This window comes from Mesoplodon bidens (assembly GCF_964165515.1).
Source record: "Mesoplodon bidens genome assembly, chromosome: X".
Taxonomy (NCBI): Eukaryota; Metazoa; Chordata; class Mammalia; order Artiodactyla; family Ziphiidae; genus Mesoplodon; species Mesoplodon bidens.
Genome location: NC_138163.1, coordinates 50,251,131 through 50,275,117, shown reverse-complemented (window position 1 = coordinate 50,275,117; position 23,987 = coordinate 50,251,131). Strand labels below are relative to the sequence as shown.

Here is a 23,987-nt window from a genome sequence, read left to right as displayed (position 1 = left end):
ACAGGCAGAGGCAGTATAGGATAGTGGTTAAGAACACAGTCTCAGGAATCAGAGACTGGTTTTCCACCACTTATTAGCTCTGTGTCCATAGGCAAAGTTGCTGAACTTTTCTGAGTCTCAGTTTTCTCATCTATAACATAAGAATAATAAAAGGGTCAATCTCAGGGCTGCTCCTAGGCTCTATATGGGTCCTAAGGAAGTCTTTGTTTTGTGGGGCTCCTGTCTATATAAACAATTTGAGTCGCCAAAAATCAACACGTCAGTGTCATTGTAGCCATCCAATCTCACAAAATCCTGTTAAGCGGATGCCTTGTGACTGGCAGGAGTGATCCACTGGAATTGATACCTATCTGTGGAGCTCCAGGAAAACCTCATAGGCATGAGTGCTGGAGCTCCTTGGAGGATCTAGTCAACCCAAAGTTTACTGCAGAGGACTGGAAATACCCCAAAGGCACAGGGCTAGGGCAGGAATCCTGCTTGCCCAGGTCTGAGGAGGATACTGATCTATCTCATAGGATCACTGGGAAGATTGAATGAGGTCATCTATGTATCTATGTAAAGCACGTGACTCAGTGTCTAGCTCACAGCAAGTCCTCAGTACATGTTGGCAATAATTGTTGCTCTTCTCATTATTATCAACAATGCTCACTGCATCTCATGCCCAATCTGGTTTTCTTTCAGTGGATGGCTGCATTGACTGGTCAGTGGATCTCAAGACATACATGGCTTTGGCAGGTGAACCAGTCCGAGTGAAATGTGCCCTTTTCTACAGTTACATTCGTACCAACTATAGCATGGCCCAGAGCACTGGGCTCAGGCTGATGTGGTACAAAAACAAAGGTGATTTGGAAGAGCCCATCATCTTTTCAGAGGTCAGGATGAGCAAAGAGGAAGATTCAATATGGTTTCACTCAGCTGAGGCGCAAGACAGTGGATTCTACACTTGTGTTTTAAGGTAAGTGCTGTGTGAAAACTGCTCAATGTCACAGGTGGTAGTCTTGATTGGGACTGGAGTGTGTATGGGTGTGCCTCATGTTATACAGTGGATATATTCTTGAAAGGCTGCAGTGCACGTGGAGCTTCAGTAAATTCAATTCTAATTATTTATTGGAACAATATAGCAAGTTCTTATCACATTTTTATAAAATAAGATCCCCATTTACTATGTATTCTCATTTAATTCAGAAAATTTTGTGATTCATTTATTTCCCAACTCCACCCTTGCCCCAGGGTCTTATATAGATAGTCCCTGACTTAACAATGGTTGGACTTAGAAGTTTGCAACTTTACGATGGTGCAAAAGTGACACGCATTCAGTAGAAACCTCACTTTGGATTTTGAATTTTGAACTTTTTCCGGGCTAGCAATATGCAGTATGATATTATCTCATAATGCTGGGCAGTGGCAGGCAGTAAGCTGCAGCTCCCAGTCAGCCACGTGATTATGAGGTAAACAACTGATACACTTAAAATCACTGTCCCCATACAACCATTCCATTTTTCACTTTTAGTACAGTATTCAATCAATTACATGAAATATGCATACTTTATTATAAAATAGGCTTTGAATTAGATAATTTTCCCAACTGTAGGCTAATGTAAGTGTTCTGACCACATTTAAGGTAGGATGGGCTAAGCTATGATGTTCGGTAGGTTGGGTGTATTAAATGCATTTTTGACTTAAGATATTTTCAGCTTACTATGGGTTTATCAGGACATAACCCCAATTGTTAGTACAGGAAAACCTGTATTAAAATTTTTTTTTGCATATCTGGCTATGAAAATGACCTAAAATATCATTTAGGTCAGGGTCTTTCCTTTCTTTTTTTTTTTTTTTTTTTTTTTTTTTTTTTTTTTGCTGTACGCGGGCCTCTCACTGCTGTGGCCTCTCCCGTTGTGGAGCACAGGCTCCGGACACACAGGCTCTGCGGCCATGGCTCGCGGGCCCAGCCGCTCCACGGCATGTGGGATCTTCCGGGATAGGGGCACGAACCCGTGTCCCCTGCATCGGCAGGCGGACTCTCAACCACTGCGCCACCAGGGAAGCCCCCTTTCCTTTCTTATTGATGGGAAGTAGATTCAAATGCTTCTGGTGAAATTCTTCATGGGATTTACAATGTGAATTTGAGTCTACTGTATCTAAATATTCAACATGGGACCCTATAAGCACATGGTCATCCTGTGTTCCTATATACTATTCTGGGAAGATACCACAGATACAGTTCCTACTTGCTAGAAGTTTACAGTGAAAAGCAGTCTGTTTTATCCCCAGCGACTCCACAATATGTCCTTCCTCCCCCCCTCCATCCCAGTGTCAGGATCTAGGATCTCAAATCTCAGATAGAGACTGCATTAGGTGTTGAAGTAGGTAGCTGAGGTGACCTTTAAACCACTCTTCAATACTGCCATTTTAGAAGTGTCTGATCTTGCTCACCAGGGACCTGCACTCTACTGTTTGATTTTACCTTCTTGGAAATGCAGACCCTTCCATTTTTGTTTCCTGTGGACTTTGTCTGATGCCAAAGCTATGTCACCTCTTCATCAAAAGCACTTGGAAGCCCCTGGTGTGGCCTCATTGTTCAAAAGGGCAGGAGAACAAGGTGGTATATAAACAGAGAACCTTCTTGATGCTCTAAGAATCACTTTTGTATGTATATTGGGAGGAAGTGTTGGGGGAGCAAGTTTAGTCTCTTTGCGGTGGGCAAAAGCCCCAGGATATTGGCAAAAATAGCAATCATTCTGATCACACCCTTAGCAATAATCAGTATTTTCACCTCCTTGGACAGCTCTTGGCAGAAATGAGAAGTGGGTGTAATTCGGTTCCACTGTCTGACACTCTGTTATTTACAGTGCTGCTACTCTCTCCCTGCTTACGCCCTTTTCATTCCCACCCTCATTAAATCCTGCCAATCTAAAATAGATCTCTTTTCCTCCCCCTATTCCATTTGCTCTGTTTGTTTTGTTTTCACAAATTAAAAATTTTATTTGTAGAGCATCAGCCTACTATATACAGGTGCTATACATATAATGAATTATTGAATTAATTACTGCTTACTTCCCCTGCCCTGCTTATTTCCCCAGTCTGGCTATCTCTCCTTTCTTCCTTCCTCTCCTCTCACCCATTCCCCTACCCTGAGAAATGCTAACAATTAGTGTGTATCCTTGCATACCTTCCCCTTATTCTTTTAATTATACAAGCATATCTACATGGGGATTTCTCCTCACTGTTTTACAAAATAAAAAGAGAGTTACATATGTTCATGCATTTTCTCTCCTTATTAAAAATACGTAGTGGAAATATTTACAAGTCAATTGATAGAGAGCTCACTCATCCTTTTAAGTACCTAATATTCTGTGCTGTTTAATAGTCTATGATACCACAATTTAGTCAATCATTTCATTATTGATGTGCATATACTTTGTTTCCAGTGTTTTTGTCCCTATAAAAAGTGCTGCAATTAAAACTCCCAATTTGCTTTTAAATACACTTCTAAATTTTAGAACAGTTTTAGATTTACAGAATTATTGCAAAGATAGTACAGAAAGTTCCTGTATACCCTACACCCATATTCCCCTAGTATTAACATTTTCCATGACTGTGATACACTTGTTACAACTAATGAACCAATAGTGATGCGTCATTATTAACTAAAGTCCACATTTTATTCAGATTTCCTCAGATTTTCCTTAATGCCCTTTTTCTGTTCCAGGATTCCATCTGGGATACCCCACCTTGCATTTCATCATCGTGTCTCCTTAAGCTCCTTTTGGCTGTGGTGGTTTCTCAGACTCTCCTTTTTTCTGATGACCTTGACAGTTTCAGTAGTACTATTCAGATATTTTGTAGAATGTCCCTCAACTGGGATTTATCTGATTTTTTTTCATGTTTATACTGGGGTAATGTGTTTTGGGGGGGAAGAACACAGAGATACAATACTATTTTCATCACATCATAACAAGGATATGGAGTATCAGTATGCTTTTCCATTGTTGATATTGACCTTGATCATCTGGCTCAAGATAGTATTTGTCTTTCTCCACTGTAAAGTTCTTTCTTCACTCCCTTTTCAAGTTGCCCTCTTTGGAAGAAAGTAGTTATTCACAGTCCATACATAAGGAGTGGTAGTTATGCTCCACTTCATTAAGACCAAAATATCTACATAAAATTATTTAGAATGCTTCTGCATGGGATATTTGGTTTTTTCTCCCATTTATTTATTTATTCAATCATTTATTTATATCACCATGGACTCATGGATATTTATATTATACATTGGGTAATAATCCAATGCAATTGTATTTTCTGGGTCAAATTCATCGACCTTTGACCACTGGGAGCTCTTTCCGTTGGTACATCTGTCCCTCTGACATAACCTCCTCATTGTTTTATGTTGCTGTCTGTTTGTTTGTTTAGTATTTTCTTATATTTCAGCACTCTAAGATGCTCCAGGCTTATCTTATATATTCTCTGCCCCCAGTCCTAGAATCAGCAATTTTCCCAAGGAGCCTTGATTCCTTTTAATGAAGAATGATATTAGACACCAAGATTTGGGTGCTAGGTGTGCTCATTGCTACTGGGGAGTTGTTGCTTCTAGGCCCTCTCAGCTGACTGCCTATTTTGCTTTTAAACAAAGACTTGTACTACCTCATACACAAGGGAGATTTCCCAATGCCCCTGAAATCCTTTCCTATAGGTGGCCCCCTCTTTCAAGTATATATTAGACTGACCTTACTTATATTTTTTGTAGGTATCATCCAAGTCAGTAATTCTCACCTCACATCTAGATCAGTAGAAGAGAAAGGAGTGGTATTTCACTGAGCAGAGGCTTAGATGCAAGCATAGGTGGCGACCTCTTTTATTCGTGCAGCAGGTCTTAGGGAACGATTGGGACTGATGGGGTGGGGGAAATTTTGAATATTATCCCTCATGTGTGTCTTGGTAAGGAGAAAAAATATTTGGGAATCACTGTTCTAAAGGATGCAACCGTCTTTTGTCAACTCAGAGATATAGAAATCTCTTTCAGAATGGCAAGAGAGTGACATCTATAGTGAAAAAGGCTCTGAATTTGGCAATGTCTATGTCACCTAAAATCCCAAATTTGATACTATTTTAAGGTAATTATGGAATGATTTTTCTATGCTTTATCGACCTCATTAAAAGTTACTCTATTGATTTCAGTGTGGTTAAAAATGCAGATATGAAATATTTAGTAATATGCTCCACCCATTTAAGTCACAGCAAGAAAGGTTTACTCTTTGTGACCTTTCAGTAGCCAATTACTCATTTTTGTGTTTTTCTTTGGCCAGTCTCAAGAGTGATTACTTGAATTTCTCAGCATGTCGGTGGGTTAGTGAGAAGTGAGTTATATTTTGAGAGCTGTGCCAATCCCCTCTCCACTCAAATCTTTTCAGTGGAGGCACTTAGTAGAATAAAAATGATGAGAGTAATCTTATCTGACGAAATCCCACATATCACTTTCTCAACAACTTGGAACAAGGGCGACTTAAGCTGTGGATGAAGATAGATGTATTCCTATAATCCTGAATTGAATTCACAGATATTGAAAAGAGTGATTAAATCTAACTGAATATCTGTAGAAACCTGTGTGTTTGGGGATGACGATGGCCAAGTGCAGAGAATCAGTCATAAGTTCAAAACCATCATGACTATTTACCTCTCCAATGAAGTAAATGGAATAAGGAACCCTCTTCTTAAACAGGAAGATAACCCAACTATTTTTGGTCTTTAGTAATCGTTGAAATAAATGAGGTTCTCAAAATCTGATTGCCTTACAAACTCCTTCTAAAGGGTTCGTTAATGCACTTACACAGTTCCGAGGCATGACATTTGCTTTGCTATTCATCACATTTGAGTGATTATTACTCTAGCCAAACAACATTACCAGAAGAATTGAGGGGAGTTGGAGATATTCGAAATAAGAAATGTAGTATGTATCAATAGCTAACTTTTGAATCTGTACAATGAGTCCATGAGGATTCATTACATTTTTTTTTATTTTTGAATATATTTGAAATGTTCCATAATTGAAAAGAATAAGAAATAAATATAAGTATACAGTAATTTTGCCTGATTTTGATGGCTCTTAAATGATCCTGACTTAAAAGTGCCTATGTAGCATATATTAAATGAGCCTTATATTTCCATCAACAGTCATGGGACTTGCTTTATGCCATATTGCAAGGAAATTTTTACATGATCAGCACATTTAGCACAGTTGATCATCCCTTCTTTTTGATATGTCCTTTACCTGAGTTTCAGAGAATCACACCCTCCTAGTTTTCCTCTATTTCATCAGTTATCCTTTCTGAAGTTCCTTTGTTGACCACTCATATTCCCCCTGACTTCTTAGTGTTAGAGGGCCCTTAGGGCTTGGTCCTTAGGTTTTTTCATCTCTACCCATACTCCCTCCCTACATAACCTGTTTATACAGTCTTATAGTTTTATATACCATCTGTACACTGGTAACTTCAACATGTATACCTTCCAGCCCAGATCTCTCTTCAGTCATTTTTATCCAACAGACTTTTCAGCATCTCCACTTGTGTCAAAACCAATATGTCCAAAACTGAACTCCTGAACTTCCTCCTATCTTATCATTGGTTCCTAGAAAGTAAACGCTGGGGCAAAATGCTAATATTTATTAGGGAGTGTAATCCCAGAAAAACAGGAGTGAAGGAAAAGGAAAGTGAGGCAGGGAGAAGGAAGGGTATTGTGACAAACTTGATCCAGGAGAAGAAATGTGGAACAATTTATTTCTCAGCTCCCATCTCCCATTGTTCAAGGGGTTATTCCACAGGGTCTTAACCACCTTGAATTTCAGGGATTGCATAATCCGTGCCTTCCATACCACTGCTGGTCCAAGCCAAGGTCTCTTATCTCTCTTGTTACAATAAACTCCTAATTAGTTTCTCTGCTTTCGCATATGTCTCCCTTCAATCTATTCTTTTTCTTTTTCTTTTTTCTTTTTTTGCTGTTCGTGGGCCTCTCACTGTTGTGGTCTCTTCCGTTGCAGAGCACAGGCTCTGGACGCGCAGTCTCAGCGGCCATAGCTCACGGGACCAGCCGCTCCGCATCATGTTGGATCTTCCCAGACCGGGCCACGAACTCATGTCCCCTGCATCGGCAGGCAGACTCTCAACCACTGCGCCACCAGGGAAGCCCTCAATCTATTCTTTTTTTAAATTTTTATTTTATATAGGAGTGTAGTTGATTTACAATGTTGTGTTCATTTCAGGTGTACAGCAAAGTGATTGTTATACATATATCCATTCTTTTACAGATTCTTTTCCCATATAGGTTATTACAGAATATTGAGTAGAGCTCCCTGTGCTATACACTAGGTCCCTTCAATCTATTCCTAACACCATCGTCAGAGTGGTCTTTTAAAAACGTAAGTCACCTATGTCTGTGTTCTGTTCTGCTCAGGACCTTCTGATGGCTTCTCATTTCATTTGGATTAAAAACCAAGTCCTTACTAGGGCCCTGGAGGTGATCTAGTCCCTGGTACCATTCTAACTACTACTTTCCCATTCTTATCTCTTTGGCTTACTCTACTCCAGCCACTCTGACCTCCTTGCTGTTTCTCAAACGTGTCAAGTATACTCCATCCTTAGGGTTTTTTTCACTGGCTCTTCCCTCTGTCTAGAATGTTTTCCTCTTCTATACTCACATGACCAACTCCCTCATTTCCTTCAATTGTATAATTTCTTCTATTCTAATCTTATCAGTGGGCCTTCCTTGACTACCTTATTTGTAATATTAAGATTCTCTTTCACTCAGTCCCCATCTTCTGTACTGATACTTGCCTTCCTCTATTTTTTTTCTGTTTCCACAGCAATTATCATCTTTAATTATACATATAATATATATATACTTTATGTATTATATTTATTGTTTTTTATTTGTCTATTTCCCCATGCTAGAATGTAAGGTCCTTAAGGACAGAGATATTTGCCTTTTTGTTGTTGGTGTTCACTAATATATCTCAAGGGCCTAGAATAGTGTGTGGCACATAGTAGATACTCAATAAATAAATAATGAATGAATGAGCTATTTTCCTGTTAAAGTCAGGTAGCTGCCTGACAGATATAAATTATTTTTACCGTATAAGAATATAGGCCCAAATATTGCCAGAGCTTCTGATTTTTTAAAGAAAAACTTTAAATCTGAATATTTATGTGAAATTTCTCAAATTTAAAAATTTTCAGGGCTCTCCTCCCAAAAAAGTCCCTACTCAGATTCAACCAGTGGATTCACAGTTGTCAAACTCTGAACTACTAAATTCTAACACTAACATTAACCTAGGGAGTGATGGTATATTATAATTGTGTGACCTGTACCTTGCTTTCTTAACCTGGAAAATGAAGATTAATTTGTTTACTCAGCTTAAGATACATTGAACACTTTTTTTTTGAGTATAATTTCTTAACAACGGTGTGTTAGTTTCTGCTTTATAACAAATTGAATCAGTTATACATATACATATGTTCCCATATCCCCTCCCTCTTGCGTCTCCTTCCCATCCTCCCTATCTCACCCCTCCAGGCAGGCTCAAAGCACCGAGCTGATCTCCCTGTGCTATGCGGCTGCTTCCCACTAGCTATCTACCTTACGTTTGGTAGTGTATATATGTCCATGCCTCTCTTTCGCTTTGTCACAGCTTACCCTTCCCCCGCTCGATATCCTCAAGTCCATTCTCTAGTAGGTCTGTGTCTTTATTCCTGTCTTACCCCTATGTTCTTCATGACACTTTTATTTTCTTAAATTCCATATATATGTGTTAGCAAACAGTATTTGTCTTTCTCTTTCTGACTTACTTCACTCTGTATGACAGACTCTAGGTCCATCCACCTCATTACAAATAGCTCAATTTCATTTCTTTTTATGGCTGAGTAATATTCCATTGTATATATGTGCCACATCTTCTTTATCCATTCATCCGATGATGGACACTTAGGTTGTTTCCATCTCTGGGCTATTGTAAATAGGGCTGCTATGAATATTTTGGTACATAACTCTTTTTGTATTATGGTTTTCTCAGGATATATGCCAAGTAGTGGGATTGCTGGGTCATAGGGTAGGTCTATTTGTAGTTTTTTAAGGAACTTCCATACTGTTCTCCGTAGTGGCTGTACCAATTCATATTCCCACCAGCAGTGCAAGTGTGTTCCCTTTTTTCCACACGCTCTCCAGCATTTATTGCTTCTAGATTTTTTGATGATGGCCATTCTGACTGGTGTGAGATGATATCTCACTGTAGTTTTGATTTGCATTTCTCTAATGAGTAAAGATGTTGAGCATCCTTTCATGTGTTTGTTGGCAGTCTATATATCTTCTGTGGAGAAATGTCTATTTAGGTCTTCTGCCCATTTTTGGATTGGGTTGTTTGTTTTTTTGTTATTCAGCTGCATGAGCTGCTTATAAATTTTGGAGATTAATCCTTTGTCACTTGCTTCATTTGCAAATATTTTCTCCCATTCTGAGGGTTGTCTTTTGGTCTTACTTATGGTTTCCTTTGCTGTGCAAAAGATTTTAAGTTTCATTAGGTCCCATGTGTTTAGTTTTGTCTTTATTTCCATTTCTCTAGGAGGTGGGTCAAAAAGGATCTTGCTGTGATTTATGTCATAGAGTGTTCTGCCTATGTTTTCCTCTAAGAGTTTGATAGTGTCTGGCCTTACATTTAGGTCTTTAATCCATTTTGAGCTTATTTTTGTGTATGGTGTTAGGGAGTGATCTAATCTCATACTTTTACATGTCCCTGTCCAGTTTTCCCAGAACCACTTATTGAAGAGACTGTCCTTTCTCCACTGTGCTTTCCTGCCTCCTTTATCAAAGATAAGGTGACCATATGTGTGTGGGTTTATCTCTGGGCTTTCTATCCTGTTCCATTGATCTATCTTTCTGTTTTTGTGCCAGTACCATACTGTCTTGATTACTGTAGCTTTGTAGTATAGTCTGAAGTCAGGGAGCCTGATTCCTCCAGCTCCATTTTTCGTTCTCAAGATTGCTTTGGCTATTCGGGGTCTTTTGTGTTTCCATACAAATTGTGAAATTTATTGTTCTAGTTCTGTGAAAAATGCCAGAGGTCGTTTGATAGGGATTGCATTGAATCTGTAGATTGCTTTGGGTAGTAGAGTCATTTTCACAGTGTTGATTCTTCCAATCCAAGAACATGGTATATCTCTCCATCTATTTGTATCATCTTTAATTTCCTTCATCAGTGTCTTATAATTTTCTGCATATAGGTCTTTTGTCTCCTTAGGTTGGTTTATTCCTAGATATTTTATTCTTTTTGTTGCAATTGTAAATGGGAGTGTTTCCTTGATTTCACTTTCAGATTTTTCATCATTAGTATATAGGAATGCCAGAGATTTCTGTGCATTAATTTTGTATCCTGCTACTTTACCAAATTCATTGATTATCTCTAGTAGTTTTCTGGTAGCATCTTTAGGATTCTCTATGTATAGTACCATGGCATCTGCAAACAGTGACAGCTTTACTTCTTTTTTTCCGATTTGGATTCCTTTTATTTCCTTTTCTTCTCTGATTGCTGTGGCTAAAACTTCCAAAACTAAGTTGAATAAGAGTGGTGAGAGTGGGCAGCCTTGTCTTGTTCCTGATCTTAGTGGAAATGGTTTCAGTGTTTCACCATTGAGGACGATGCTGGCTGTGGGTTTGTCATATATGGCCTTTATTATGTTGAGGAAAGTTCCCTCTATGCCTACTTTCTGCAGGGTTTTCATCATAAATGGGTGTTGAATTTTGTCGAAAGCTTTCTCTGCATCTATTGAGATGATCATATGGTTTTTCTCCTTCAATTTGTTAATATGGTGTATCAGGTTGATTGATTTGCGTATATTGAAGAATCCTTGCATTCCTGGAATAAACCCCACTTGATCATGGTGTATGATCCTTTTAATGTGCTGTTGGATTCTGTTTGCTAGTATTTTGTTGAGGATTTTTGCATCTATGTTCATCAGTGATATTGGCCTGTAGTTTTCTTTCTTTGTGACATCCTTGTCCGGTTTTGGTATCAAGGTGATGGTGGACTCGTAGAATGAGTTTGGGAGTGTTCCTCCCTCTGCTATATTTTGGAAGAGTTTGAGAAGGATAGGTGTTAGCTCTTCTCTAAATGTTTGATAGAATTCACCTGTGAAGCCATCTGGTCCTGGGCTTTTGTTTGTTGGAAGATTTTTTATCACAGTTTCAATTTCAGTGCTTGTGATTAGTCTGTTCATATTTTCTATTTCTTCCTGATTCAGTCTTGGCAGGTTGTGCATTTCTGAGAATTGGTCCATTTCTTCCAGGTTGTCCCTTTTATCGGCATAGAGTTGCTTGTGGTAATCTCTCATGATCTTTTGTATTTCTTTTTTTTTTTTTTCTTTTTTTTTTTTTAATTAGTTTCTGCTTTATAACAAAGTGAATCAGTCATACATATACATCTGTTCCCACATCCCTTCCCTCATGCATCTCCCTCCCTCCCACCCTCCCCATCCCACCCCTCCAGGCGGTCACAAAGCACCGAGCTGATCTCCCTGTGCTCTGCGGCTGCTTCCCACTATCTATCTACCTTACGTTTGGTAGTGTATATATGTCCATGCCTCTCTTTCGCTTTGTCACAGCTTACCCTTCCCCCTCCCCATATCCTCAAGTCGATTCTCAAGTAGGTCTGCGTCTTTATTCTCGTTTTGCCCCTAGGTTCTTCATGACATTTTTTTTTAAATTCCGTATATATGTGTTAGCATACGGTATTTGTCTTTCTCTTTCTGACTAACTTCACTCTGTATGACAGACTCTAGGTCTATCCACCTCATTACAAATAGCTCAGTTTCGTTTCTTTTTATGGCTGAGTAATATTCCATTGTATATATGTGCCACATCTTCTTTATCCATTCATCCGATGATGGACACTTAGGTTGTTTCCAGCTCCGGGCTATTGTGAATAGAGCTGCAATGAACATTTTGGTACATGTCTCTTTTTGAATTATGGTTTTCTCAGGGTATATGCCCAGTAGTGGGATTGCTGGGTCATATGGTAGTTCTATTTGTAGTTTTTTAAGGAACCTCCATACCGTTCTCCATAGTGGCTGTACCAATTCACATTCCCACCAGCAGTGCAAGAGTGTTCCCTTTTCTCCACACCCTCTCCAGCATTTATTGTTTCTAGATTCCTTGATGATGGCCATTCTGACTGGTGTGAGATGATATCTCATTGTAGTTTTGATTTGCATTTCTCTAATGATTAATGATGTTGAGCATTCTTTCATGTGTTTGTTGGCAGTCTGTATATCTTCTTTGGAGAAATGCCTATTTAAGTCTTCTGCCCATTTTTGGATTGGGTTGTCTGTTTTTTTGCTATTGAGCTGCATGAGCTGTTTATAAATTTTGGAGATTAATCCTTTGTCAGTTGCTTCATTTGCAAATATTTTCTCCCATTCTGAGGGTTGTCTTTTGGTCTTCTTTATGGTTTCCTTTGCTGTGCAAAAGCTTTGAAGTTTCATTAGGTCCCATTTGTTTATCTTTGTTTTTATTTCCATTTCTCTAGGAGGTGGGTCCAAAAGGATCTTGCTGTGATTTATGTCATAGAGTGTTCTACCTATGTTTTCCTCTAAGAGTTTGATAGTTTCTGGCCTTACATTTAAGTCTTTAATCCATTTTGAGCTTATTTTTGTGTATGGTGCTAGGGAATGATCTAATCTCAAACTTTTACATGTCCCTGTCCAGTTTTCCCAGCACCACTTATTGAAGAGGCTGTCCTTTCTCCACTGTACATTCCTGCCTCCTTTATCAAAGATAAGTTGGCCATATGTGCGTGGGTTTATCTCTGGGCTTTCTATCCTGATCCACTGATCTATCTTTCTGTTTTTATGCCAGTACCAGACTGTCTTAATTACTGTAGCTTTGTAGTATAGTCTGAAGTCAGGGAGCCTGATTCCTCCAGCTCCGTTTTTCGTTCTCAAGATTGCTTTAGCTATTCGGGGCCTTTTGTTTTTCCAAACAAATTTTGAAATTTTTTGTTCTAGTTCTGTGAAAAATGCCATTGGTAGTTTGATAGGGATTGCATTGAATCTGTAGATTGCTTTCGGTAGTAGAGTCATTTTCACAATATTGATTCTTCCAATCCAGGAGCATGGTATATCTCTCCATCTATTTGTATCATCTTTAATTTCTTTCATCAGTGTCTTATAGTTTTCTGCATACAGGTCTTTTGTCTCCTTAGGTAGGTTTATTCCTAGATATTTTATTCTTTTTGTTGCGATGGTAAATGGGAGTGTTTTCTTGATTTCATTTTCAGATTTTTCATCATTAGTGTATAGGAATGCCAGAGATTTCTGTACATTAATTTTGTATCCTGCTACTTTACCAAATTCATTGATTAGCTCTAGTAGTTTTTCGGTAGCATCTTTAGGATTCTCTATGTATAGTATCATGTCATCTGCAAACAGTGACAGCTTTACTTCTTCTTTTCCAATTTGGATTCCTTTTATTTCCTTTTCTTCTCTGATTGCTGTGGCTAAAACTTCCAAAACTATGTTGAATAAGAGTGGTGAGAGTGGGCAGCCTTGTCTTGTTCCTGATCTTAGTGGAAATGGTTTCAGTTTTTCACCATTGAGGACAATGTTGGCTGTGGGTTTGTCATATATGGCCTTTATTATGTTGAGGAAAGATCCCTCTATACCTACTTTCTGCAGGGTTTTTATCATAAATGGGTGTTGAATTTTGTCGAAAGCTTTCTCTGCATCTATTGAGATGATCATATGGTTTTTCTCCTTCAACTTGTTAATATGGTGTATTACATTGATTGATTTGCGTATATTGAAGAATCCTTGCATTCCTGGGATAAACCCCACTTGATCATGGTGTATGATCCTTTTAATGTGCTGTTGGATTCTGTTTGCTAGTATTTTGTTGAGGATTTTTGCATCTATGTTCATCAGTGATATTGGCCTGTAGTTTTCTTTCTTTGTGACATCCTTGCCTGGTTTTGGTATCAAGGTGATGTCGGCCTCGTAGAATGAGTTTGGGAGTGTTCCTCCCTCTGCTATATTTTGGAAGAGTTTGAGAAGGATAGGTGTTAGCTCTTCTCTAAATGTTTGATAGAATTCACCTGTGAAGCCATCTGGTCCTGGGCTTTTGTTTGATGGAAGATTTTTAATCACAGTTTCAATTTCAGTGCTTGTGATTGGTCTATTCATATTTTCTATTTCTTCCTGAGTCAGTCTTGGCAGGTTGTGCATTTCTAAGAATGTGTCCATTTCTTCCAGGTTGTCCATTTTATTGGAATAGAGTTGCTTATAGTAATCTCTCATAATCTTTTGTATTTCTGCTGTGTCAGTTGTTACTTCTCCTTTTTCATTTCTAATTCTATTGATTTGAGTCTTCTCCCTTTTTTTCTTGATGAGTCTGGCTAATGGTTTATCAATTTTGTTTATCTTCTCAAAGAACCAGCTTTCAGTTTTATTGATCTTTGCTATCATTTCCTTCATTTCTTTTTCATTTATTTCTGATCTGATTTTTATGATTTCTTTCCTTCTGCTAACTTTGGGGTGTTTTTATTCTTCTTTCTCTAATTGCTTTAGGTGCAAGGTTAGGTTGTTTATTCGATTTGTTTCCTGTTTCTTTAGTTGGGATTGTATTGCTATAAACTTCCCTCTTAGAAGTGCTTTTGCTGCATCCCATACATTTTGGGTCATCGTGTCTCCACTGTCATTTGTTTCTAGGCATTTTTTAATTTCCTCTTTGATTTCTTCAGTGATCACTTCGTTATTAAGTAGTGTATTGTTTAGCCTCCATGTGTTTGTATTTTTTACAGATCTTTTCCTGTAATTGATATCTAGTCTCATAGCATTGTGGTTGGAAAAGATACTTGATACAATTTCAATTTTCTTAAATTTACCAAGGCTTGATTTGTGACCCAAGATATGATCTATCCTGGAGAATGTTCCATGAGCACTTGAGAAAAATGTGTATTCTGTTGTTTTTGGATGGAATGTCCTATAAATATCAATTAAGTCCATCTTGTTTAATGTATCATTTAAAGCTTGTGTTTCCTTATTTATTTTCATTTTGGATGATCTGTCCATTGGTGAATGTGGGGTGTTAAAGTTCCCTACTATGAGTGTGTTACTGTCGATTTCCCCTTTTATGGCTGTTAGTATTTGCCTTATGTATTGAGGTGCTCCTATGTTGGGTGCATAAATATTTACAATTGTTATATCTTCTTCTTGGATCGATCCCTTGATCATTATGTAGTGTCCTTCTTTGTCTCTTTTAGTAGTCTTTATTTTAAAGTCTATTTTGTCTGATATGAGAATTGCTACTCCAGCTTTCTTTTGGTTTCCATTTGCATGGAATATCTTTTTCCATCCCCTTACTGTCAGCCTGTATGTGTCTCTAGGTCTGAAGTGGGTCTCTTGTAGACAGCATATATATGGGTCTTGTTTTTGTATCCATTCAGCCAATCTGTGTCTTTTGGTGGGAGCATTTAATCCATTTACATTTAAGGTAATTATCGATACGTATGTTCCTATTCCCATTTTCTTAATTGTTTTGAGTTCGTTATTGTAGGTCTTTTCCTTCTGTTGTGTTTCTTGCCTAGAGAAGTTCCTTTAGCATTTGTTGTAAAGCTGGTTTGGTGGTGCTGAACTCTCTCAGCTTTTGCTTGTCTATAAACCTTTTAATTTCTCCATCAAATCTGAATGAGATCCTTGCTGGGTAGAGTAATCTTGGTTGCAGGTTTTTCTCCTTCATCACTTTAAATATGTCCTGCCACTCCCTTCTGGCTTGTAGAGTTTCTGCTGAGAGTTCAGCTGTTAACCTGATGGGGATTCCCTTGTGTGTTAATTGTTGTTTTTCCCTTGCTGCTTTTAATATGTTTTCTTTGTATTTAATTATTGACAGTTTGATTACTATGTGTCTTGGCCTATTTCTCCTTGGATTTATCCTCTATGGGACTCTCTGTGCCTCCTGGACTTGACTGAGTATTTCCTTTCCCATATTAGGGAAGTTTTCAACTATAATCTCTTCAAATATTTTCTCAGTCCCTTTCTTTTTCTCTTCTTCTTCTGGAACCCGTATAATTCGAATGTTAGTGCGTTTAATGTTGTCCCAGAGGTCTCTGAGACTGTCCTCTGTTCTTTTCATTCTTTTTTCTTTATTGTGCTCTGCCATAGTTATTTCCACTATTTTATCTTCCAGGTCACTTATCCGTTCTTCTGCCTCAGTTATTCTGCTATTGATCCCATCTAGAGTAGTTTTCATTTCATTATTGTGTTTTTAATCATTGCTTGATTCATCTTTAGTTCTTGTAGGTCCTTGTTAACTGTTTCTTGCATCTTGTCTATTCTATTTCCAAGATTTTGGATCATCTTTACTATCATTATTCTGAATTCTTTTTCAGGTAGACTGCCTATTACCTCTTCATTTGTTAGGTCTTGTGGGTTTTTATCTTGCTCCTTCTCCTGCTGTGTGTTTTTCTGTCTTCTCATTTTGCTTATCTTACTGTGTTTGGGGTCTCCTTTTTGCAGGCTGCAGGTTCGTAGTTCTCGTTGTTTTTGGTGTCTGTCCCCAGTGGCTAAGGTTGGTTCAGTGGGTTTTGTGGGCTTCCTGGTGGAGGGGACTAGTGCCTGTGTTCTGGTGGATGAGGCTGGATCTTGTCTTTCTGGTGGACAGGTCCACGTCTGGTGGTGTGTTTTGGGGTGTCTGTGGACTCTTTATGATTTTAGGCAGCCTCTCTGCTAATGGGTGGGGTTGTGTTCCTCTCTTGCTACTTTTTTGGCATAGGGTGTCTAGCACTGTAGCTTGCTGGTCGTTGAGTGAAGCTGGGTGCTGGTGTTGAGATGGAGATCTCTGGAAGATTTTCGCCGTTTGATATTATGTGGAGCTGGGAGGTCTCTTGTGGACCAGTGTCCTGAAGTTGGCTCTCCCATCTCAGAGGCACAGCACTGACTCCTGGCTGCTCAATATGGGATGATTTGTTGTCTATTCATGTATTCCACAGATGCAGGGTACATCAAGTTGATTGTAGAGCTTTAATCCGCTGCTTCTGCGGCTGCTGGGAGAGATTTCCCTTTCTCTTCTTTGTTCTCACACCTCCTGGCTCTCAGCTTTGGATTTGGCCCCGCCTCTCTGTGTAGGTCGCCAGAGGGCGTCTGTTCTTCGCTCAGACAGGACAGGGTTAAAGGAGCAGCCGCTTCGGGGACTCTGGCTCACTCAGGCGGGGGGTGTGGGAGGGGCATGGAGTGTGGGGCGAGCCTGCAGCGGCAGAGGCCGTCGTGACATTGCACCAGCCTGAGGCGCGCCGTGTGTTCTCCCAGGGAAGCTGTCCCTGGATCCCGGGACCCTGCCAGTGACGGGCTGCACAGGCTCCCCGGAAGGGGGTCGTGGACAGTGACCTGCGCTCGCACGCAGGCCTCTTGGCGGCAGCAGCAGCAGCCCCAGCATCCCACACCCGTCTCTGGGCTCCGCACTTTCAGCCGCAGCTCGCGCCCGTCTGTGGAGCTCCTTTAAGCAGCGCTCTTAATCCCGTCTCCTCGCACACCAGGAAACCAAAAGGGAAGAAAAAGTCTCTTGCCTCTTCGGCAGGTCCAGACTTTTCCCCGGACTCCCTCCCGGCTAGCTGTGGCGCATTAGCCCCTTCAGGCTGTGTTCACGCCACCAGCCCCAGTCCTCTCCCTGCGCTCCGACTGAAGCCCGAGCCTCAGCTCCCAGCGCCGCCTGCCCTGCGGGCGAGCAGACAAGCCTCTCGGGCTGGTGAGTGCCGGTCGGCACCGATCCTCTGTGCGGGAATCTCTCTGCTTTGCCCTACCCAGGTGTGTGGGGAGTTTCTTGCCTTTTGGGAGGTCTGAGGTCTTCTGCCAGCGTTCAGTAGGTGTTCTGTAGGAGTTGTTCCACGTGTAGCTGTATTTCTGGTGTATCTGTGGGGAGGAAAGTGATCTCCGCGTCTTACTCTTCGGCCATCTTCCGAACACTTGTTTTAGCTATTTGGTATATAGCATTAAACAAAACAGATTAAAGTTCCTACTCTCCTGGAAATTACCTTCTAGAGTAGGGGAAACATACAAATAACAAATTCACAAGACTACATTGGGTAATGTGTATGGTGAGAATAAAAAAAAAAGAAGGGTCATGTTGCAGGAGTAACTGGGAGGCCATTTTTGGTTAAGTGGTCTAGAGGGCCTCCCAGAGAAAGGGACTTATAAGCTGAGACATGCATGAAAGGAAGGAACCAGCCTTGTGAACATCTACAGGAACAGTGTTCCAGTCAGAGTGAACAGCAAGTGCAAAGGTCATGAAACAGGAACAGCCTTTTTATATTCAAGGAAGCTAAAGAAGGCCAGTCTGAATGGAGTGCAGTGAGCTGGAGGAAAATGGTACTGGATGAGGCTGGAGAGGCAGGCAGAGGCCAGATCCTGTTGCATATTGTGGGCTAGGATAAAAATTGATTTTTATTAGTAATCAGGGGCAAAGGGAGTGTTGTATTTTGTCTGTTTGTTTTAAACTGGGGAGTAACACGATCAGATTTCCACTTTTAAAGATCACTCTGGCTGCTCTGGTGGGAAGGGACTGTAGAGAGACAAACAAGGAGACAAAGTTTGGACGGAATTGTGTTATTTGAACAGATATGTGATGGTAAGCTTGGATTGGGGTGGTAACTTGGAGATGGGGAGAAGTGAATGCATTCTAGATATGCATTGAAGGATGAGCACCAGGACATACTGATGCACTGGATGTGAGAATTGGGAGAAATAGTTGAATAAAGTATGACTCAAGTGTTTCTGACTTAAGCAGTTGAGTGAATCATGGTGCTAGTAACTGAGAAAGGCCTGGAGAGGAGCAAGGATAACAGTGTCTACCTCAGGGAATGCTGACAAGCACTTAGCACCAATGCTGACACAGAGTAAACACTCAACACATTATCTCTTATTTCTACTTTTACTACCACTACCATTGTTACTACTATCTATGATTTTTAGCCCTTATTATATGGCAAACACTGTGATAATCCTCAGTAACCCTATGAGGTAGGTCATATTATTGAAGATGATAAAACTGATACTCATAGAGGTTAAAGAACTTGTCCCATGATACACGGCTAGTAAATAATGGATCTAAGACTTGAACCCAGGTCTACCTAGCTCATGCACATAATCAGTTTTCTCTATCATCTTTTTGTTTATTACCTATGTTTACTATTCTTTGTAGATACCTGTATCTGTATATCACAACAAATGAGATATGATTAATTCCTGTTTGTAGAAAGTTCTGTGATTCCGTCTGTTTTCAGGTTCCATGGTGTACAGTATTGTCTGGAGATGAGGATGGAATTCCACTGATTAAAGGTGGACAACAGAAGACAGTGAAATAGAGATCCTAAATTCTTGAAAAGTGAGGATCAAGTTAAAGCAGAAATTTCCAGAGATAAAAAACCAGACTACTTGTCTTACAAAGTTTGAAACCCTTTGCAATCATTTATCAGTTTCCAAACATTATACAGAAGTGCTTAAAAGTTGTTTGCTACCAAAGAAAAGGGATGGAGGAACCTTGTTGGACGTATGTCCTTAACTGGCTTTCTTTTGTCCGTTTACTCTCACTCCCAAACCTGCAAGGTATAAGATTCACGATGAATCAATTAGAGAAGCATATACATCAGTCTGTGACAAAGTACTGGAATGAATATAGTCAGGTGTATAAATGCATGGCTATGTTTTTCAAGAACTTATTGCATGTAACTACTTCCCTCCATTTACCCTAAAGGTATTTCATAGAAGTAGAAAATTGAGAGTGCATTCCTTCCTAAGTACAGTTTTATATTATTTTGTTTATTTTGAATAAAAGTGATATTTTTCAGCTGATATCATTTCAGGTCTCAGGTACCTATTTTTCACTAAACAAATATTTACTGAGCACCCATTCTATAAAAGCTACCAAAAAAGGCAAAATCAAATGACAGGGCACCTGCCTCTTAACAAATTTAAAGGGGAATTAGGACATATATACAAATTACAAGCAAACAAGTATAACTCAGGTAAAAGAGAGGATCCCATATGGCTCATCACAGCATTGTATCCTAGGAAACAGTCCAGCAAATAAACATAATTTTAAAAGTTTGAATATCTAGGTATTTAATGTAGTCCTTTGAAAAACATCAAGGGGAAACCAGTCTGTAACCCCCACACCGGCAACATTTGAAATCATCTTTTCCCATTACTTTCATGCTCAGTATTTATTACATAAGGCAGCTGCCCAGAAACCTCTCTCATCACTCCTCATTCTCATTCCCAACTAAAAAACTCACCCTGGAATGCATCCCCTGCAAGTTTTTCCTCTTTTTGTCCTTTTTCATCTTATGTCACTTCTTTTTTTTCCTTGCAAGAAGTTCTTGATCCCTGTTCTAATATAATTTAAATAAACTAGCATTGATCCTTGCAGTTTTTCAGCTCTCTCTTCCCTACACCTATTCTTCACATTAAAAGCCCAGATACTGATCTGGCACACCAAGAATCTCCATAGAAGTTGCTGAATTTGGAGAGACCCCTGCAGCCAAAAAGAGGATTATCTCTGGAGGGCAGGGAGAAAGGGAAAACTGCCAATGCTAACTTCATGTCTTTTATTCCATCACACATGAGAGGAAGTGAAAAATGCTATAAGAAAGATGGAGATAAAGTAGTAGTAGAGAGTAAGGAAAAATAGCTTTTGACTTATAGAATCATGGTGTTTGAGATGGTTCTTGATGATCTAAACAAGTGGCAATAGTAGAGGAATTACCAGGCAGATGAAGCAGTGTTCAAGAGCAAGGATGCAGTAAAACATGGATTATGTCCAGAGGAAAACAGGGAGGTCAGTGTGGCTGGAACCTGCATTTATCAAGGCATCTTTTTCTACATATGAACATAACAATAACTAACCCTTGTTTTATAGAGGTTTCAGATATATTTTTGGAATGTGAGACTTTAAGACATCGACCAATTCTTAGAAAATAAGATAAAGGACAGAACTAATGAGCACCTTAACATGCAGTCAGATAATAATGCATGTTCTTAACAGGTGATGTTTCCATGGAGAAAATGGAATATTTAAAGGGAGTAAATTCTCTTCTATGATTCTACCCTTAATAACAAAGGAGATGCTGCTGACCTCAGCATTATCAGTCAGAACATGCACTCCAGCTAGTTTTCTCAGGGATGGGAATGAATTCATATGGAGCCATCCCCACTCTCTTGCCACTCTGAAGAATGATCCACCTTGGCAAGATAGCTGGTTAAGGTTCAGTGGGTACAGTCTCTATGGCTATGAAACGGAGAAAAGCCAAGTAGGATGGTGATGTGCAGTTCCACTCCAGGGCCTTGATGTCAATAAAACAAGACCCAGATTAACATGAATCTACACACACTCATTTCCAGACTGGATCATATTCTTCAATACTAAGGCAATATAGAGATGCCATATGCATTTTTAATTTTTTAGCCCCATTACCCTGCCCCCTCCCAACACCTTTCTCTGACTCCCTGTAAAGGAGAGCAGTCCCTCTCACCCTCCTCCTCCCTCCCTCCTTTGCTTTCCCTTGGTCTATCTCTTCCTTTTTAACTGGGTCTAAAACTTACCCCTGGACTACCCCCTCACACAGTTTCTACACGCATAGAGCAGGCTTTCCATACATGTGGGTTACTGACTTACTGGCTGTAACCCTCAGATCATTAGGGTCTGCAGATTTTTAATTTGGTCGCATGAAATCTTTTCTAATATGTTAAATTTTACCAATAGAAACAGCAGGAAGGCACTTATTATGAGATGACAGTGCAGAGAATGATGTTGGGAACATCAGTATTTTATAGCATGGTGCAATGTCACAGAAAATTCTAAATTTTAAGGCATTTAGGGAAATTTCTTATTATGTAGTTTTGTTATATAAACATTCTGGCAAACTTTCGACTTTGATCCCACATGACAAAAAACAAACATTGAAAAGCATTGTTGTTTCTAAATCAAATATGACTTATTTTTACTTTCCATTGTTTTAGAGACAGGTGTAGCCATGTTTGACTACCCAGTGTGTGGACAAGTCATTTGAAAGAGAGTGGTCAACAGAAACACCTTCGCTAGTCATTCCCTTTCACTACTTTGTTTGCCATTATCTCAAGCCCAGAGAGGCTCACTACCATTTTTCTAGATATAAATATCAATGACTTTGACCAAACTATTGGCACCTATGAAATTTCCATTCCCTTCACTTGCCCACTGAAGCTGGGTCTTTCTTCCAGCAACATCGTTTTTACAGCTGTCTTACTCTTGAGCTGCTCATCTATGCATGCAAGCACAAGGGCTCAAAGGCAAAGTCATATCACCTCTGTTGGATCTGTTGAGGATATTTAGTGGTAGAAGTGGAATTAACTTTATTAAATCCTTTCCTCTGGACATACGGAGGGAAAAAAAAAACTTTATATTGGGTGTGATACACGAAATCATGAAAATGTCAGTATCTTCCCTTAATCCTATCAAACCCAAATCCAAACAAACCGAATCATTTACTGAAAAAAAAAAGTTATGAAAACAGTCTGTAACATAGAGATTTGTGTCTGGTGCCCCTTCTGGAACTACTCACCTTCCTTTCCAGTGCCCCCTCCTAGGCTCTTGTTGCAGTGCCCTTTGGTTTTCTTTCATTTGGGCCCAACTGGGCCCTCTGTGCAACCAGATGATCTTTTCTTTCCCCTTCCCCATTCCCCACTTATGGAAGTTATTCCTAAATGTGCCATTGTCCAGAAGCCCCCACCCTGACCTCTTTTCCTTACTCTCAGATCCCTAGTCTAAGGGACACACAGGCAGGAGCCCTCTTGGTTTCTCATCCCTTTGTGTCAGAGATCAGTGTCTGCTCTCTTCTCGTCCTGTCCAAAAGGAAGAGGTGGCCTTTCTAAACCTACCCAAGCCAGCAAATTAATTCCTTTTGTTTTTTGTATATTTGTGAACATTTAATTGTTTTACTTTCCTAACAAAGAAGTATATAAAGAAGTAAAAGCCTTCTATCCTATTGCCCCTACCATACTCCATTTTTCTGGAAAAAAAAGTTTTTCCAGAACATTTCTATGCTTACATAAATCCATATTATATATATATATATATATATATATATATGTGTGTGTGTGTGTGTGTATACGTGTGTGTGTGTGTGTGTGTATATATATATATATATATATATATATATATATATATATATATATCACATACACACACGGAATAATAAATAATTTGGGGAGAGATTTTGTTTCACAAAAAAACACAATTGGCCATAATATTTGTTTTCATTGAACAGTGCAGTGGACATGCCTTCAATACAGTATGCAGGATCTACTTCATTCTTTTACATGTTTCTTGTGTTTTCAAGATTTCTGCAGCTATCTCCTTCCCTATGGCCCAAGTTTCTCCCATATTCAAAAGTTCTCTCTCTCTCTCAGTCTTGTACCCTACTTCACTCCTTCCCTTCACAGTCAAAGGTCCCTGAAGAAGAGCCCCCCTTCACTGAGCATTTCCTCACTTTCACTCACTCCTCAGTCTTTGCATTTAGGCTTCTGCCGTCTTCTGCCCCCCCCCACCAACTCCCCTGATCTGCTCAAAGATCAGACATGGCCAGACCCAGTGAACACTTTTCACCTCCTGTCTTAGCGCCCCACCCCCTGCAGTCCTTAGCACTGCTGAACACACTCCCCTTGCAACTCTCTTCCCCCTGTCTCGACTACTCCTAAGTACTTCACTGTCTCCATGGTTCCCAATTAGGGGTGATTCTGCCCTCCAGTGGACATGTGGCAACATGTGGAGACATTTTTGGTTGTCAGGATTTTCTGGGGGTGTGGGGTGTGCTACTGGCATCTAGTGGGTAGAGGCCAGGGATTCTGCCAAACATCCTACAATTCACAGGACAGCCTCTGGAAATCTAGCCCCAATTGTCAGGAGTGCTGAAGCTGTGAAATCCTACT

The 23,987-nt window shown here is 39.7% G+C and overlaps 1 protein-coding gene across 1 annotated transcript in view; it reads left to right on the top strand.

Annotated features, from left to right (window-relative positions):
• The window catches only part of IL1RAPL2 (interleukin 1 receptor accessory protein like 2), a gene marked incomplete at both ends in the record, with an annotated part of 1,061,106 nt that overhangs the window by 532,880 nt on the left and 504,239 nt on the right, over positions 1-23,987 (top strand). The window contains one exon of the mRNA XM_081222617.1: positions 682-955. Coding sequence (XP_081078743.1) covers positions 682-955 — 274 coding nt within the window. The remainder of the gene's footprint in view (positions 1-681; positions 956-23,987) is intronic.